Below are 17,051 nucleotides of genomic sequence, written 5' to 3'. Positions count from 1 at the left end.
ATCAGAACGCACACATCCCTTCAGCTCTACCCCAGTTGGGTTATAATGATATTACTCTGGTAGCCGCTGTTTTAACTATGTAACCAAACAAAATAACACTGACTTTTTATGTTATCCATTAAAAAAAGAAATGAAGTAGGTCAGTAGGATTTGGTTTTTATTTCCTCATTATTCACTTCTGAAGTTTGTACCTGCTAGCAATCAAGTCTAATTTACATGTACAAATATATATTTTTTGCTTGAGCCCCTGCCCCCCAAAATATATGTGCACACCCCTGTCTAATGGAGCACACTCACATTACAAGAAGAGAGTCTCTGTGTATGTCTGATCTCATACTAATAAATTACGCATTGAAAGAATAATGTTAACCAAGTTTTTATTTACATAAATCATACATACATGAGACCCGCTAGTCATTTCTCGTCCTAAGAATCACTTATTGCTTATTCGACATGAATCGCAAGCCTCCACGGTTATACTTTGTGCCAACAAGTGTTTGAATTCTTGCAGTGATTTTGAAAAAATATAAATTACATATCGACGCGAGCAGCAGAGCACACGGTGTATTTTTCAAATGGCTTCAAAAGTAACAGTAGGTATGTGGATGAAAGCCTGCTAATAAAAACCAGTAGACCTAGATATGAGCGAATCGGTGTGCGTCAAGGGTCTTACTAAGAAGGGAACATTTGGTATTTGAGATCATCTCCGGGTGCTCTCGTTTTCTACAGCAGTGTGGTTCTGTCATATAAAGGTTGGACCACACAGAGAAGGAATGCACAAAGCAACACCTACACACTTCAACTGAACAAATCAAATCAGACGGTGGCTTTAAAAAAAACAAAGGTGAACACAAAACATATCAGACATGGACAAAAAGACAACCTTAAAATTGAAATGATACACGTAGCACAGTAAACATTCCCTGGGAGGAAGGAGGATTTAGGCCTTGCCCTTTTCCTGGAATTGCCTTTCACTAATGTCTACATACAAGTTGGCAGGGAAACCACCGGAATAACCTGTGAACAGAATAAGGTCCTAACTATACAAACTGCATAGCACGGATAACAAAAAACAAAACACCTCAAATTGTTAGGTCAACATGCCTGCACGTTGCTGTGTGTTACACTACAGTTTAGGTCTCATACACGTTTCAATTCTGTACAAAATTAAGAGTGTGTGTCTGTGTGTGTGGGCAAGTGAAATGTTCTCTATTGGTCATCAGCAGGGAAACATTGGCACAGAAGGAGAGCTTACCAAGTAAAAAAAAAAAATTCAAAAAGAAAAAAAAAAAACACATGTACACACAAATGAAAAAAAAATAATGTCCATTCATTTCCAACCACAGCAGAAATATGGCGCAAATGTGCCCAGTGGGACAGAGACACAGAACGGGACAGTGAAAAATCTGATAATAATAATAATAATAAAGTACAGTAAATAATGCTTCTCGAAATTCAATTCAATCAAAAAAATTGGAATGACCATATTTTGTCCATAAGAGGCTGACACAGCAGTTTGTCAGCGTGTAAGTAAAACAGAGCATCCCCATCCAATAGAAATTGCTTTGGTCGTGGTGGTGGTGGTGGTGGCTATTTTCCCAGTTTTACAGAGCGTTGATGGTTCCACCTAGTGGCTTTATGAGGAATCCTCGGGAGCAAAGCAGCCAGCTACGTATGGTCTCTCAGCAAGCTTCTGACACATTAAGCAGCCTCACATTCTGTCTCATTTTGCATATGGTGTAACGGAGCTTTGAGTGCCCCAATGTTCCTGTTATACTTCACTGGAGAATAGAAGACTCTGGCGTTTGCTGTCAGGCGCTGGAATGCTGTCCAGCTGCAGGAAGTACAGGAGGACTTGCACCTGTACGGATACACAAGAGAAATGGTAAATGGTAAAATGGACTTGACTCATATAGCGCTTTTTAGCCGATTTTCTCATCCCCAAAGCGCTTTACATTTCTTACCACATTCACCCATTCATATACACACACTCATACACCGATGGCAGTAGCTGCCATGCAAGGCGCTCTCTGAACCATCGGGAGCAATTTGGGGTTCAGTGTCTTGCCCAGGGACACTTCGACATGTGGCGGGTACATGCGGGGGATCGAACCTCCGACCCTGCACTCCAGAGGACGACCTCCCTACCCACTTCGCCACTGCCGCCGCGAAAAGCTGATCAGACCAAAGCAAGTAGTCTCAAAGTCCCACTCTTTCACTGATCAACATCCTGACAGTAATATTCACTTGTTTTTTTTACCTGAGCCATGACCTCTAGAGACCAGCTGTCGTTCATGGAGATTGGCTGCGAGCTGGTTGAGATCTTGCTGTCTTTCTCAGACGGCCGGAGCAAGGTGGGGCCGAAGACCGTGGCCAGGTTGTGCAAAGACATCTTGTTGATGATCTCGTTTTCAGTCACCCTGTAAGAGAAAGATAAGATCAGATCAGATTCATTATATCAATTGTACAACAAAAAAAGCACATATATACTCACATTCAGTACTAACATATGCAGTTACAATGGGATTTAAAGTGCTCATTGACATATGTATATGATACTGTTATTGCACATTAAAGCTGCAATGTATTTGGAGGGGTTTGCCTAAAGTTCAGTATGGTGATAGCTTTGGGCTTAGAAACTGTTTAAATATCTCATTGTGCGTGCTTTGATGGACCTGTAGCGTTTTCCTATGATTTTAAAAACTAGCGTTGTGCAGATTTGCTGAATCCACATTTTAGAGCATATCCCCTGAATGTATTAAAGTGTAGAAGTATGAACTATTCCCCCAGGAATCAAACTTTTCCTCTATAGACAGGAACAATGTGTTACTTGATCCTTAATCAAAAGCGCCACAGTCTTGCTTTAACCAATGTATGCGTTTTGTAAAAACTTTCAAGCAGTACTATTAAAACCACCCATTACTATTGGGTAGCATGCCACCCTTTACAACTAGTGCTACAACCAACACTATTCAACAGATACAGATATGTATATACACTCACCGGCCACTTTATTAGGTACAGCGGTTCATTTTCTTGTTAACACATATAACTTATCAGCCAATCACATGACAGAAACTCAATGCATTTAGGCATGTAGACCTGGACAGGACAACTTATTGAAGTTAAAACCAAGCATCAGAATGGGTAAGAAAGGGGTTTTAAGTGACTTTGAACATGGCAATGTTGAAGGCACTAGAAGGGCTGGTATGAGTATTTCAGAAACTGCTGATCTACTGGGATTTTCACTCCAAACCATCTCTAGGGTTTACAGAGAATGGCCCGAAAAAGAAAAAATATCCAGTGAGCGGCATTTGTGTGGACGTAAAATGCCTTGTTGAAGTCAGAGGTCAGAGGAGGATGGGCATACTGGTTCGGTTCGAGATGATAGAAAGGCAGCAGTAACTCAAATAACCACTCGTTACAACCAGGGTATGCAGAATACTATCTCTGAACGCAAAACACGACCAACCTTGAAGCAGATGGGCTACAGCAGCAGAAGACCCCACCGGGTGCCGCTCCTGTCAGCTAAAAACAGGAAACTGAGGCCACAATTCTCACAGGATCACCAATATTGGACAATAAAAGATTGAAAAATCATGCCTGGTCTGAGGAGTCTCGATTTCAGTTGCGACATTCAGATGGCAGGTTCAGAATTTGGCGTAAACAACATGAAAATGTGGATCCATCCTGCCGTGCACCATCAACCATGCCATGTTCAAAGTCACCTAAACCCCCTCTCTTCCCCATTCTGATGCTCGGTTTGACTTCAGTACATTGTCTTGACCATGTCTAAATGCTTAAATGCATTACATTTCTGCCATGTGATTGGCTGATTAGCTTTTTGTTTTTATAAGCCATTGAACAGGTGTACCTAATAAATTGGCCGGTGAGGACATATTTAATGCTGTGTTCATTGTAAGGTCTTTTACCTTTTGAGGTGGTCCAGTACGAAGAGGAAGGTGAGCAGGTTGGGCTCCGGTAGAGACATCAACAGGTTGAGCATGCAGCTCTCCTTGGCCACGCTGTCAGAGAGGGCTGCAAGGCAAAAGCACACCTCAATTTATTGATCTTGAATGCAGATGCGTGTTTTTTTTAAGTGACTTTGGTTTTATGTGTATGATCAATCAATCTATCTGTCTGTCTGTCTGTCTGTCTGTCTGTCTGTCTGTCTGTCTGTCTGTCTGTCTGTCTGTCTGTCTGTCCGTCCATCCATCCATCCATCCATCTCCAGACCCAGTGACACAAGAGGTGGTGTTGGTGACTGACCGATGCCTCCAGCAAAGTTGGGGTACAGGTCATCGGTGAACAGAGGCTCCGGCAGCTCACGGAAATACAGCTTGAGTGTTCCTGCGATGGCGTTCACGTCCATCTCCCTCATCATGAGAGACACGTCCTTGTTATCTGCAGGGGAACACCACACAACAGGGGTATGAGTATGAGTCAGCCCTGGTTTTTTTGGGGTTTTTTTAATCATCTTTTTAATAGGAAATTCACATTACATCACATCAACTGGCAGTACACATGGATATAAAAGTATTCACTTTGTTTTGTATTTGCTGTACAAAACCAAGAGTGTTGGATTTGTAAAAAAAGAAAAATACAAAATTAAAAGAAATGCTTGAACCAAAAGCATTGTCTCTCAGCCTTATGTCCATTTCCTTTCAGTTTGATGATATGGCTACAAGGAAAAAACACTCCACTGAACTGTTTAAATCCAGAGAGTAAGAAAAATAAATGCATAATATAATAAATAAAAAGACAAAAATCAGGCTTTGATAAGAAATCCCATATCACACTGAAATGCTTACTTGAATCAAAGGCAGCCTTCAGGGCCTGGATGTCTGTGGCCACACCGGACACCCTGTAGATCCCCACCTCGTCCATCCCTCTGCGCTCTATCTCCTCCACACACTGTCTCACTATGAGGGGCACCTTGGAGCGCTCTCGCCTGGCCGGGGACAGAGAAAGCTACATTAATAGGGGCCTACTAACACACCAATCAACACATTATAGAAATGCAGTAAATACAAGAGACCTTGGTTGAAATACATGCAGCCTGTACTATGTACGCCACAGGGGCAGCATTGGTAATTGTGCTGCTCAAAATGATGACCCCATTCCCTCAATAGACAAAGTGTTATATCAGTGATTCTGGAGAACCGGGACAAAAGGCCGTCTTCCATATGTAACTGCTGTTATGTTTAAAACTAAAAATATTTAAAATTGTAGATGTTATTAGGGATTAAGAATAGAATGTCTGGAGCACAATTATCCCCTTAAATTTAATTGTATCATTATTATGTCAAATATATGACACTTGTTATCTTCTCACAACGTCCAAAACAGTGTGTCCTCAGAGAAGGTTTCAATCTTTCATATGCAATAAAACCTATTAAAAATGTACTTCAAAAGAGCTTTTTTCATCAAAAGCAACACTAAATAATCTCTCATATCAATAAAAACTGTTTTTCTACAACACATTCATGTTTTATAAGGATTCTAAGTGGTGGGACCACTTTACTGTAAGTCAACAACGTCAGACATTTCATTATGTAAAAATTAAATGTAATAAAATCAGGCGAAATAAGGGGCAGCTGTCACTTCGAAGAACCTCTTGTCAAATCTGAAATTTTTTGATCATTTTGTTTTCCTGAAGTAGTTCATACTAGCACCTAAGATCAACAGAAAAACCAAATGGCTACTAGATAAATTCCATTTGTTATGTTTAAGAAACGTTAAATATGTCAACACCGTCAGACAGGAAATCTGACGGAGTTGACATCTGACGGTGGTGATAGGCCAATGACGGTAAAAAAAACAAAAGCTGGGCGGTTGTGTCAAAGCTTAGCTCAGTAGCTTAGTATATGTTGGATACATACATGTAATTTAATTTGCTGAAATATAGGGTTTTTTTTTTTTTCAACATTGCACCCTGTTTTGTCCCACTTCTCAATATTCAATGATATGTATTGTACAAGCTGGCTCACTGTCACACTGTCTGGCTTACTGGGACAATTGAATATTATATTGGAACAAGGCATTTTTTGATATCATGAGCAACACCAGTGCCTTTCCTACTGTTACAGGTCAAAAAGACTTACAGCCCTAAGCTACATCCAGTGATAACATGGAGCAGGGGTTTCTTTCACAATGAAATACTTCATCATTGACAGATGAAAAATTCAGACACAGAAAATACATAAAATGATTAGTAAAAAATTAGAACATATAGAGTACCGGTATGTTGACTATGGGCATGACACACACACACACACACACACACACACACACACACACACACACACACACACACACACACACACACACACACACACACACACACACACACACACACACACACACACACACACACACACACACACACACACACACACACACACACACACACACACACACACACACACACACACACACACACACACACACACACACACACCACTCACTTAGTCACTACGTGGATCTTGACTCCAAAGACGCCGGATTGCTTCCGTGAAGGCATCCGCTTCAGACTGAACTCTCTGCTGGTGAACTTCATGGAAAGCTTCACCTCAATCTGACACAAGGAGAGGAATTCAATTAGACAGGGTGTGGCTATGTGTCCATGTCAGCTCAGCTAGCATGTGACTTTAGCAAAAGCACAAGGAGAAATGATGACAGGGCAGTTGAATCTCCATGCTTTCACCACATGTATTTCTTTAAACAGTATTAGATATATTTTCCAAGCTTTTCAGTTTTGGGGGGGGGGGGCGTTTGTGGTGTAGTGGTGAAAACACTCACCCCATTCATGCCGATGACTGCCCTCTGCCAGTCTTTATTTTGCAACGTCTGAGGATCCAGCTGAAAATACATAAAAAAAAAGCACATTTTCAATTCATATGTAATTTAATAATAGTTTTATATTCTCTTCAGAATAAAAGAAAACTTGGGGAATATCTTCCCCATATCAGCTTTAAAGTGACAATAAAGCAATTAAAGTCAACAGTGTAGGTAAATAGGCGTACTACTTTTACTCGCCTGGTATAAACATAACCTCCATATGGCCATATGGTAGTGTTAACCCCTGTCACTGATCTAATTCACTCCCCTGACTAACACCAAACTGCCAGCTTTAACACTGATCTGGCATCAGTCAGAGTAACGTGATACGCTAAACATTGAGCCTGTCCAACAACATGGAACGTGTCCTTTCAACCCAAGAAACCATCAAATGCCATTCAGATAGCGGCTTTGTCCACTGAAATTACACCTCCTTTTACGTCATGCTTTTAATCAAAAAGATAAAACCAATGCTGGCTTCTACCTCTCAAGATAGAGATAAGCCCCAGACAGTGTATCACACAAATAGGGGTTTTGACGCCAGCAGAAAGTGAAAGGAATCCAAAACAAGCAACAAACAACCAAGGCATTCTCTAGCACACCGTCCCATGTACAGTACAGCTCTCTCCCTGTCCATAGCTTTACCTTAGGTCTGAGCAGACTGCTGCGGACTCTGTCCCACAGTCGGGCCCCCGTGCTCGGGTGTTTCTTCGGAGCTGTGTCTCTCTCTTCCTCCGGACTCTTGCCGGCCTGATCCACGCTGTCACCCTCCTCATTAGGATTACACTCACTCATTCTGTCTGGCACAAGCCTCCCTTAAAGCTATACTGTGTAACTTTTGTCATATAAATGCACGTCGGTTACATTCAAGCCATCGCCAAACAAGTTGACATAAAAGTTGAATTTAGCCTCCACATGATTCTCTCTGTATTTCTCAGTATATAGCGTTTACAAATTGGTGTCGCCCCCACTGGCGCAGGTGCTCCACAAATGTCTCAGTTGTTTCAGCAAAACAAGTGTAAAATCCATGCGCGATCATCAAAGGCAGTGTTGTTGTAATGACTCAGAATTCCTCATGGGGGGGGGGGGACAACAGAAGTTCCGCACTATAGCTTTAACACTAAAATGTAAAGTCCAGAGAGCGATGGCTAAACGAACAAAGGAACCGTTCCACAGATATCACTGTTGTATAGAGCAGCATGGTCCATCTTCATCCGCGAAAGAAAAACATCCATTGATCACTTGAATCTTGGCTGAATCTTAATGAAACTTTGGCTTTCTTCTTCAGGCCTGTACGTTGTGAGACTCTTAACACTTCCATATTGTACCAGGGGGGAGAAGGAGCAAAAGACACGCACAGCCCGCCAACCACAGTTTAACTCTGTGTTTGTGTTGTTGTTCTACTTGCCAGATGGATTTGGGGGATTAACGCTCCGAGAATCCCCTCCTACCCTCATTTACCAACGCGATCCCGCCTGCCGCAGTCAAAGAGAGCTGGATCATTGTAATCTAGCATCTCAGGTACATACTGTAGCTTAGAGAAGGATCCTATAGGGCCAATCACTGACGAGTGTTAGTGCCAATTGAACACCAGGCCTTTCTTTTCCCTTATATCTGCAGCAATATTTATTTAGTTTGAAATCCACGTAATAACCCTCATCTGAACTGTTACCTTTCTATTCTAGGAATACTTCCCCCATACGGAACTGGCATTCTATCATTATAAAATCACTATTATAATATAATGAATGAGGTTTTTCTTCCCTCAGTCTTCTCTCAGTCTTCCCTTGGCCCAGCTGTCCTGTTAATCCTAACCCTACATTTTACCATGGAGGAACCGATTTCTAACAGTTTTGCAAATGTTTACTACTTAGGATCTCAGAGTTCAATACACCTTCATATTTCCATCGGTGAAGTAGGTCTTTAAGTGGCTTCCCGTTTTCCACACAGAGCAGGTCTTACAAGGTCGTGCCTCAGCTAATACAGCTTTATTTCTCATGATCATGAAATGGTAAATACAGGTTACTGAGTCGTTTTCTTCTACGAGGTCAAGCTGGAGATTTCTTATATTTATAAATAATCAATTTTCCTATTTTAATATCTGATTATAACTAAAGAAATATTTTACATTAACTATAAAACATTTTTTATAATATCATTGCTTTTTAAAATACATTTTTCTGTTTTCCCAGTTATTTTAATTGTATTATTATTACTATATATTTAAAATTATGATTTTAAAATGTTTATATACACCTATTGGAATTGGAAATGTATAATTAGCCAATCACATGGCAGCAATTCAATGCATTTTCACCGTTATTGGTTAGTTGAAAGGCTGACAAGAGAAAAAAAAAAAGATTATTTAAGTGACTTTTAACGTTGCGTGGTTGCTGGTGCCAGACGGGCTGGTTTGAGAATTGCTGAACTGCCAAAAATATACATTTTCAAACACAACCATCTCCGGGGTTTACAGAGAATGGTGGTGGTGTAATAGTGTCGGGTTGATATTTTCTTGGCACACTTTGGATCCCTTAGTACCAATCGAGCATTGAATAAACACCACAGCCTACCTGATTGTTTCTTTTTTCAAAATAAAACTCACCCTCAGAAATTCAAACAACTGGATTTGACTGCTAATTTGTTGTGTCATATTGCCAGTCCCTTAGATCCTAAACCCACTGGCTCTCAATACCTTTGATGTCGACCTCAACAAAGGAACATGACAGCGAGGGAAAGGAGAGGGGCTTAATAAATACCTGACAGGTGTCCATCACAACACAGCAAGTATGTCTTCTCTGGCTTGATCAAAGAGCTCTTGTCTCTCTCTTGCCATGCCAACGGCTACATGTGGTCAACACACAGTCTAATCCGCCCTCTGTCACAACGGCCTACCAGGGGTCAAGCCAGAGTGGCCCTAATGCAACCCTGATGACCCCATCTTTTACAAACAGTGGGAGGGGGATTAGCCAAGTAAGGTCACATGGTCAGGTCAGGAGTGCAGCTAAGTCCCCACTGTGGAGCTACTCGCTTTCAATAAGAGGGAGAAAGTGCAGCTCCGCATAGGCAAGGATTGTTTTCCCTTTAACTATCAGTGGAGCTGTATTTATTTATTTGTTTATTTAACAGGGACAATGCACAGCACATAAGCAGTACCAGATTTAGCTATAAGCTAATTTTCATCTGTAGTCCCTGGACAGGAAACAGAGTAATACATCTCTGTCAAAAAGGGAAACCTAAGTATAAAAACAATAACACACAATTTCACAACAGTAAAACATAAAACAATACGACATTAAAATCACAACATTAAGACACCACAACAACAACATCACAACAGTAAGACACCAAGACAACAGGACATCACAACATTAAGAAAACAATCTATGGATGATGGGTGCATGCTTGGGTTGATTTCAGCCATGATTTCATTTTACTTTTAAAACCAGCAAAGGTGTTCCACTCTCTTATCTCAATTGGTATTGAGTTCCAAGATTTAGTGGCTCTCACTGAAAATACAGACATGCCAAACTCAGTGGACCTGTGCTGTACTACACAGTCCCCTCTGTTAGACGTTCTAGTTACCCTATTGTCTGTGCGCAGTGACACAAACTCCTTTAATGGAGGAGCAGCCAAATCTTTCATTATTTTATACACTAAACATAGATAGATTTGGGCTCATAACGAGTCAGTAAATATAGATGCAAGTTCCTTTTTCTACAATGGTACGATATGGTATGAAACAAGAGGTGGGGTTTTCCTCTGATATATTTAGTATATAGTGCCCCGATGTTGAGAAAGATGCCAGAAGCGTGTTTAAAAGTCAATGTATTTCATCGTTAGGAAATCCACAAAGGCATCTGACCCGGGTGGGCACTCATTTGTCCGTACCTTTATCTGTCCTTTGGCCATGATCTTGTCGGTGAACTCTCCGTCCTCTTTGCTGTGCCTGGTCTTGTTGCAGCACTTCTCATAACAGAGCAGCCTCAGAGTCTGAGAGCCCTCCAGTTCAATCTCAAACTCCTGCCACCGAGAAACACAGAGCAAAGGGCAGTAGGTTACAGTAGGTTTCAGCGCAGTGCACAACAATAGACTTTCACTTATGGCAGTCAACCATTATTCCAGAGCATGCATAGATAGCTTGTTTTTTTTTTGTTTCTTTACTGATGGGCTTTCATTTTAAACACTTAATGTCATAGGGATACACTGTACTTTAAAAGGTGGAGTCAGCAATTCCGAAGATCTCTTGATGTCAAAGTCACTCACCTCGTTCCAGCTGGGCTCCGTAGAGTCTCTGTACACACGGGTTTTGGCTTTGTTGACAAAGTAGCCAAAGGAATCCACCTCCAGAGAGCAGTACAGGTCTAGTGGGCACAAGCACAAGGTGTTTTAACGGCTGAATCAAAAGTAGGTTACATTTCATTAGTCATCTGGTTGAGACATGTTCTGACAATGTAATATTATAAAAGGTCTCTGTTTTAGTAAATGACTACATGGAGGAGTGGACACTGGTTTAAACACGCCACTGAATCATTTGTGACAGAGAGCACAGAGAAGAGTTTGAGCTAGGGATGTGTGTGGTTGGCCGACTTTTTTTTTTATAAAGAAATTAATTTGAATAAAAAACGTGTTTTTACATATTTAGATAATTTGCACAATCTTTATTTAAAAAAAATGAAAGCAATATGTGTATACAAATACATATTTGTAACATCCAAAGCATCATCATCTTTTAATAAATAATTTAATTTGTTGTTTTAACGTGATGTTTTTCTGAAATAAATTCATTTGAAGAATAGCCATGATGAGCACGATACAAGGTGGTCACAAAATGCCCTTCTTTTTTGCAGCATTTAAAATAAGATTTTCATTATTTAGATAAACAAAAAAACGGGTTAAAAGACATTGAAATTAATCATCCCTAGTTTGAGCGGGCAGCGATTTTAGAAAGACATATTTGAAGCGGCTTGTACACAGTGTCCCTGGCTAATCCCACTTGTTCCCCTGCAGCTGCCCTCCCAGCTGACAGCCGCAGAGAGGGAGAGAGAGAGAGAGAGGGAGAGGGAGAGAGAGAGAGAGAGAGAGAGAGAGAGAGAGAGAGAGAGAGAGAGAGAGAGGGGAGGGAGAGCCACGCAACCTCTACACTGTTCAGTCAGATTATCTCTGGTCAACTTTCTGAGAGAATAAACCACTTACTTAAGCTCTGCTTCAGCCCTGATGCGGAGTGGACGATGACATTTAGGAAGCCGTACAAACCAGGGGATTCATCATCTATGTGTGTGGTAGGGGGGGGGGGATAGCAGTGTTCAGGTTATGCAGGTTAAGATAGCATACACAAACTTTATAGGTGTATTCAAATTCAAATCTCCATCCAATTCTAAAAAAAGTCTGCAATGCATTGTGGACCTTACCTTCCTTGTTCATGGTCATTGGGATGTTGTGAACAGTCTGGAGCTTGACACAGGAGTTGGTGAGCATCTGCAGCTCCAGAGAGGTCAGAGAGAAGCTCTTAAAGCCTGCAGGACACAGTGGAAAAGAGGCTCACAACAAGCGGGTCACTGGAATATGAGAACTGATGGTGATGGTGATGATGATGATGATGATGCCGGCTCTCTTATAGAGAAGCAGCCAGGGCCACTTACACTTCTTCTGCTGCTCGCGAATGATCTCCCTCCACTCTGCACGCTCATAGTCAGAGGAGATGAGGAATGTGAAACCCTGGAGGGGGAAAAAGAAAGAAAGAAAGAAATAAGGGGATAATACACTGTCCTTTACCTTTATTATACTCTCATGGTGTAATACCATGCCTGTCAACAGCAGAGGGCAGCAGAGACCAAACTGAGAAGTTGTTTATTGACTGTACAAAGGCAGGGTAGGAAATTAACTTTTTTCTTTTAACCAGGGGGCTTTTTTTAGACCCTGTGAAATATTTTTGGGGGGCATTTTGGATCATTTTCCAGGGCAATGTTGTCAAATGATGGGACATTCCTTCTTTCCTCTATCAGGGTACCGCCAGGCTTCTCCAATTCAAATGATTTTAAAGACCTTTTTAAATACCACATAATGAAATGTAATGCCAACTCTGTTACGTTTGAAGTGAATCAGTAAAGATTTTATGAATGAGAAAGAATTTACCACGTTTTCTTGAATAAAGAAGACCAATATTCAATTACTCTTATAAAATATCATATTATATTGTAAGATACTGGTATAGTATACTGTAGAAGTATACTACGGATGCCTAAAACTGTACATTTTTTTACTCTGGTATTCAAAAAAGCCCCTGTCAAATGAATTTCCTGGGCAATTTCAGATTATTCATGGCCAGTTTGCCCTCGATTCCCAAGATCGTTCCCCCTCCCTGGAACAAGGTATTCCTAATGATGTTTCCCATGAAAAACTAAATAGAGAATCCAGAGGAATCCAGGTAGCATCTCTCACCAATCCAAGCGCGGTGGATTGTATTCATGCTGAAGTACTTTGTGGTTATGGGACCTTGTTAAGCCTCACCTTGCCATTCCTGTTGGCCACTCTGAAGGCCATGTTGGGGGACATGAGGAGCAGCAGAGACTCCTGTTCTGATAGCTTCTTCTTCAGTCGCTCAATGGCCTTGGGCCCTTTGGTGGTTCTCTGTGGATCAACAGAAACACGCTTTATGTAATACACACTGACAACATGCTGTCTACACTTCTGCTCCGCTAACATGCGCTCTACAAGTACTTTTTTTTTTTTAGCTCGTCTTGCGATTTTGATGCAACGCTGTCACCGTTGGGGTGTTTCTACATGGCAACTCCTTCACATCACTAATACTTTATGTGGAGTCAGAGATTCTGGAGAATGCCAGTTGTCAAAATGTAATACATCATAAACGTGTGTGCTGATGTGTGTACCGTTCCTGTAATTGCAAAGTGCATTGGCCTCACCTTCTCTCTTTGGATTTCGTTTTTGATCTGTGAGATTTTGATTTTGATGGCGTCTATCTCCTGGTCCTGGACCAGAGGGATAGGGGTGGACTCACAGTCCTCGATGGTCTGGAAGGTCAGGTCAGCCAGGGGGATGTACCACTTACAGTCATACTGCTGGCCTTTGCTGTGGGAGGACAGGAGTGTGTGAGTGATGATGACAACGTTTTTTTATTCCCAATCTTCTTTCACTCGCCAATTGGCACGTTCACAAAGGCAGATGTCAAATGGACTATGAATTGTAAACAAAGCTCTTATGCACGGAAATGCTGTTAAATTAACAGTTGAATGGGTTAAAAGGCTAATCTCCTGCAATTTCTACCATAGCCTACATTATCGTTATTTTATGGATATTGACGTGAAGACCTGGTGTTGTATGGTCATTGTTAAACATTGAAAATTATATATATATATATATACATACAGCATATACATATAACTTAACAACACAAGTGGTTAATGTAAGACATTCTGCAGTAGACAATGGCATTATGTAACTGCTAGGCTTCCTGTGATGTGTGGATGGGATTCACACCAGAGATGACCCGCTCCAGAGTTCACTTGCAAGCGGCCAGTGACCACCTCTTTCAAGCAGAGCAGAGTCCGGTTGTTTAGTTCACAGTAAAGGGGACTGGTCTATTTTCAGCAAAACAGATATTATGTGACACAAGTCTTAATGTCTGTCTGGGTGGAGTGACCCTCGTTTACCCCCCCTAGGACAGGGATCAGAACCAGTGGATATTCTCTGGGCTACAAGCCTAACCCCTGGACAGGAGGCCCACAGACACACACACAGACACACACACACACACACACACACACACACACAGACACACACACACGCACACACACACTCACCCGGCAGCCTGTTTCTTCAGCTTGGTGCAGAGCATCAGGTCGGTGAAGAGGAAGACGTGACGCAGTTTCCTGGAGCCTTCCAGCAGCTCCACCATGAAGCGATCCCTCAGCAGCTGTCGGTTCTGCCAAGACATCACATCATTAAAACCCAGAGTATGTCACTCACTGGCCTCAAACACACACACCCCATAATACTAATGTTTCATTAGGTTTAACCATAGAAACAAGTGAGTGAGAATCAAGATGCTTTCAACCAATAACTACTGCACCAAAAGCAAAGATCTGCGATGCAACTCATGAAAGTTCAGTATCTGACTTAAAGCTGCAGTGCGTAACTTTTTATATATGAATGAATGTGGGTTGCATTCAATCCATGGGCAAATTAGTGGAAACAAAGTTGATTAAGCAGGTTAATCGGTTTCACAAAACTCTCTCTGTATCTCTCTGTATGGCAACGTTTACAAACTGGTGTCACCTCCTGACACTGGCGCAGGAGCTCAGAAAAATCACAAGGGAGTACAGCAGAAGGTTTTAAATCCATGATGCCCCATCACCATTGGGCTTACCTCACATAAATCCGCCGACAGTGTTGTTATTATTATTCAGAATTCCTCATGGGAGCAACAGAAGTTATGCACTATAGCTTTTAAGGTTGGACATTATTGAAGCTCAGTTTATAACTCTTTCATCCAGGGTTTATAAAAGATAAGTTGGTGCCGATGTTGGCACATAGTTGTTATTATTGTACAGCCCGTGGTGTACTGAAATGATACAACCTCACAGTGGCAGTAAACAAAATAACCAAAAGAATATATAATTTGTAACATGACAAAAAACAAGGCAATGAGTGTATATGCTACGTTTTGTCAACCACGCACAGAGCAATCATGTCCTGATGCATTCACAACCTTTCCCCATGATTAAACCATAAGACCTAATGACCTCTGGTGATCCTCTCACTCTCCTCTGCTTTGACCTGAAATGTCTCCACAACTAGTGGAATGGATTTTCTATGAAATCAGGTGAAGCCATTCATGTTTCCCTTATAATAGACATAGGCCATCCTTTGACTTTTCATACAAGGTCATAGTTCGAATGGCTACCAATAGCTCACATATAATTTCCTGTTACTAATAAAATGGTAGTAGGCCCATCTGATTTGTTGCTGTATGCTAAGTGCTAAAACAGTTTGCTATCACGTCTGGTATGCAGTTCATACCATAAGGAATGAATCTTATTTCTTGTTGTGACAATGAATCAAATTCATTTCCAGAGCTAGTTCCAGCCAGCCCGAGATTACAGAGAGGAGCATGTGATGACATGCATCTGAATCCCCCCCCCCCCCCCCCACTGCCTTTTGACCTGTGGGCCCAGGCTGTTTACACTGACTCTGCCCATGTGGGACACAGCCAACCCACACACACACCAGGAAATCACCGCCACAACACTATTCCGTTTTCTTTGCACACTGCTCTTTATATTAGTGCGGGCGTGTTTGCTCCCAAAGAAACAATAGGATCAGTGCTGTCCTGGTTTTAAAAAAGAGGTGAAAGGGTGTTTATCTGCTTATTGTGACACTAACACAACCAACCAATAGTCAATAATCCAATGGGGAAAGAATCCAGAGCTTTAAGTGCACAGTGCTCACACCCATCCTGCCACACTGGAATCTGTTTTTCCCCTCCTATGCTCTATAATGAGACGTTGAGCGGCGAGGCATGTACACAACACAAACTCGCGGGTTAAAATGGTCACGGTAATTACAGGCTTAAAAAAAAACATCAACAATGGGTGCAAGTTTAGTCCAGAGCTGACCATGTGATCACGTACAACAACAACAACAACAAGACATCATTTAAAGCGATTGTCATGTTGCTGGCTTGCTATCTGTCTAGTCCGCTTCCATGATTTCATGACTTCCGCGACAATAATATACACAAGAATGTTTTCCCAAGAGCTTTTGATTTAATATCCCACCAACCCTGGGGGGATGGGGGGGAGGGGCCAATTCCCAGAAAGAACAGAGGAAGTTCTCGGCCAGGTCGAATCTGAATCATAGGCTGGCCTGGAGATGTGTTGGTGTAAGAGTAGGGGACACAGGGGTCAGTCGGCACACGCCCAAGAGCAGAAGGCTGGGGTCAGACAGTAACGTTGATAAGGAAATGTTGCTGCAAGGGTTCATTTCTGGGAAGTGGATTTGACAGCCAGGCAACGGAAGGGATGGGAGTGAGTGCAGAGGCAATGGGACAAGGTTTTTCCTGGTTATGCCCAACACAGAGACCCCTCCTCAGTAAGTAGGGTGTTTTGTCACGAGCTTCCTCCGGCTTCCTCTCTACACTCCTACTTCCTTCACACAGCCAAAGCAGACAGGCTGGGAGATGAGTCAGCCAC

At 41.8% G+C, this 17,051-nt stretch overlaps 1 protein-coding gene across 1 annotated transcript in view; it reads right to left on the bottom strand.

Annotated features, from left to right (window-relative positions):
* Positions 1 to 410: 410 nt before the first annotated feature.
* LOC307258482 (breakpoint cluster region protein) overlaps positions 411 to 17,051 on the bottom strand; it is a 38,076-nt gene continuing 21,435 nt past the window's right edge. Inside the window, exons 9-23 of the mRNA XM_080038020.1 lie at positions 14,661 to 14,782; positions 13,764 to 13,929; positions 13,351 to 13,470; positions 12,483 to 12,558; positions 12,252 to 12,356; positions 12,037 to 12,111; positions 11,107 to 11,204; positions 10,732 to 10,863; positions 6,802 to 6,861; positions 6,468 to 6,577; positions 4,812 to 4,951; positions 4,270 to 4,404; positions 3,933 to 4,038; positions 2,261 to 2,420; positions 411 to 1,861 (exon numbers count right to left, since the gene is read on the bottom strand). Of these exons, the coding sequence (XP_079894146.1) occupies positions 1,772 to 1,861; positions 2,261 to 2,420; positions 3,933 to 4,038; positions 4,270 to 4,404; positions 4,812 to 4,951; positions 6,468 to 6,577; positions 6,802 to 6,861; positions 10,732 to 10,863; positions 11,107 to 11,204; positions 12,037 to 12,111; positions 12,252 to 12,356; positions 12,483 to 12,558; positions 13,351 to 13,470; positions 13,764 to 13,929; positions 14,661 to 14,782 (1,695 nt within the window). The 3' untranslated portion in view covers positions 411 to 1,771. The remainder of the gene's footprint in view (positions 1,862 to 2,260; positions 2,421 to 3,932; positions 4,039 to 4,269; positions 4,405 to 4,811; positions 4,952 to 6,467; positions 6,578 to 6,801; positions 6,862 to 10,731; positions 10,864 to 11,106; positions 11,205 to 12,036; positions 12,112 to 12,251; positions 12,357 to 12,482; positions 12,559 to 13,350; positions 13,471 to 13,763; positions 13,930 to 14,660; positions 14,783 to 17,051) is intronic.

Source organism: Ammodytes marinus, assembly GCF_949987685.1.
Source record: "Ammodytes marinus genome assembly, chromosome: 2".
Lineage (NCBI taxonomy): Eukaryota > Metazoa > Chordata > Actinopteri > Uranoscopiformes > Ammodytidae > Ammodytes > Ammodytes marinus.
This window is presented reverse-complemented; position numbering and strand designations above follow the sequence as displayed.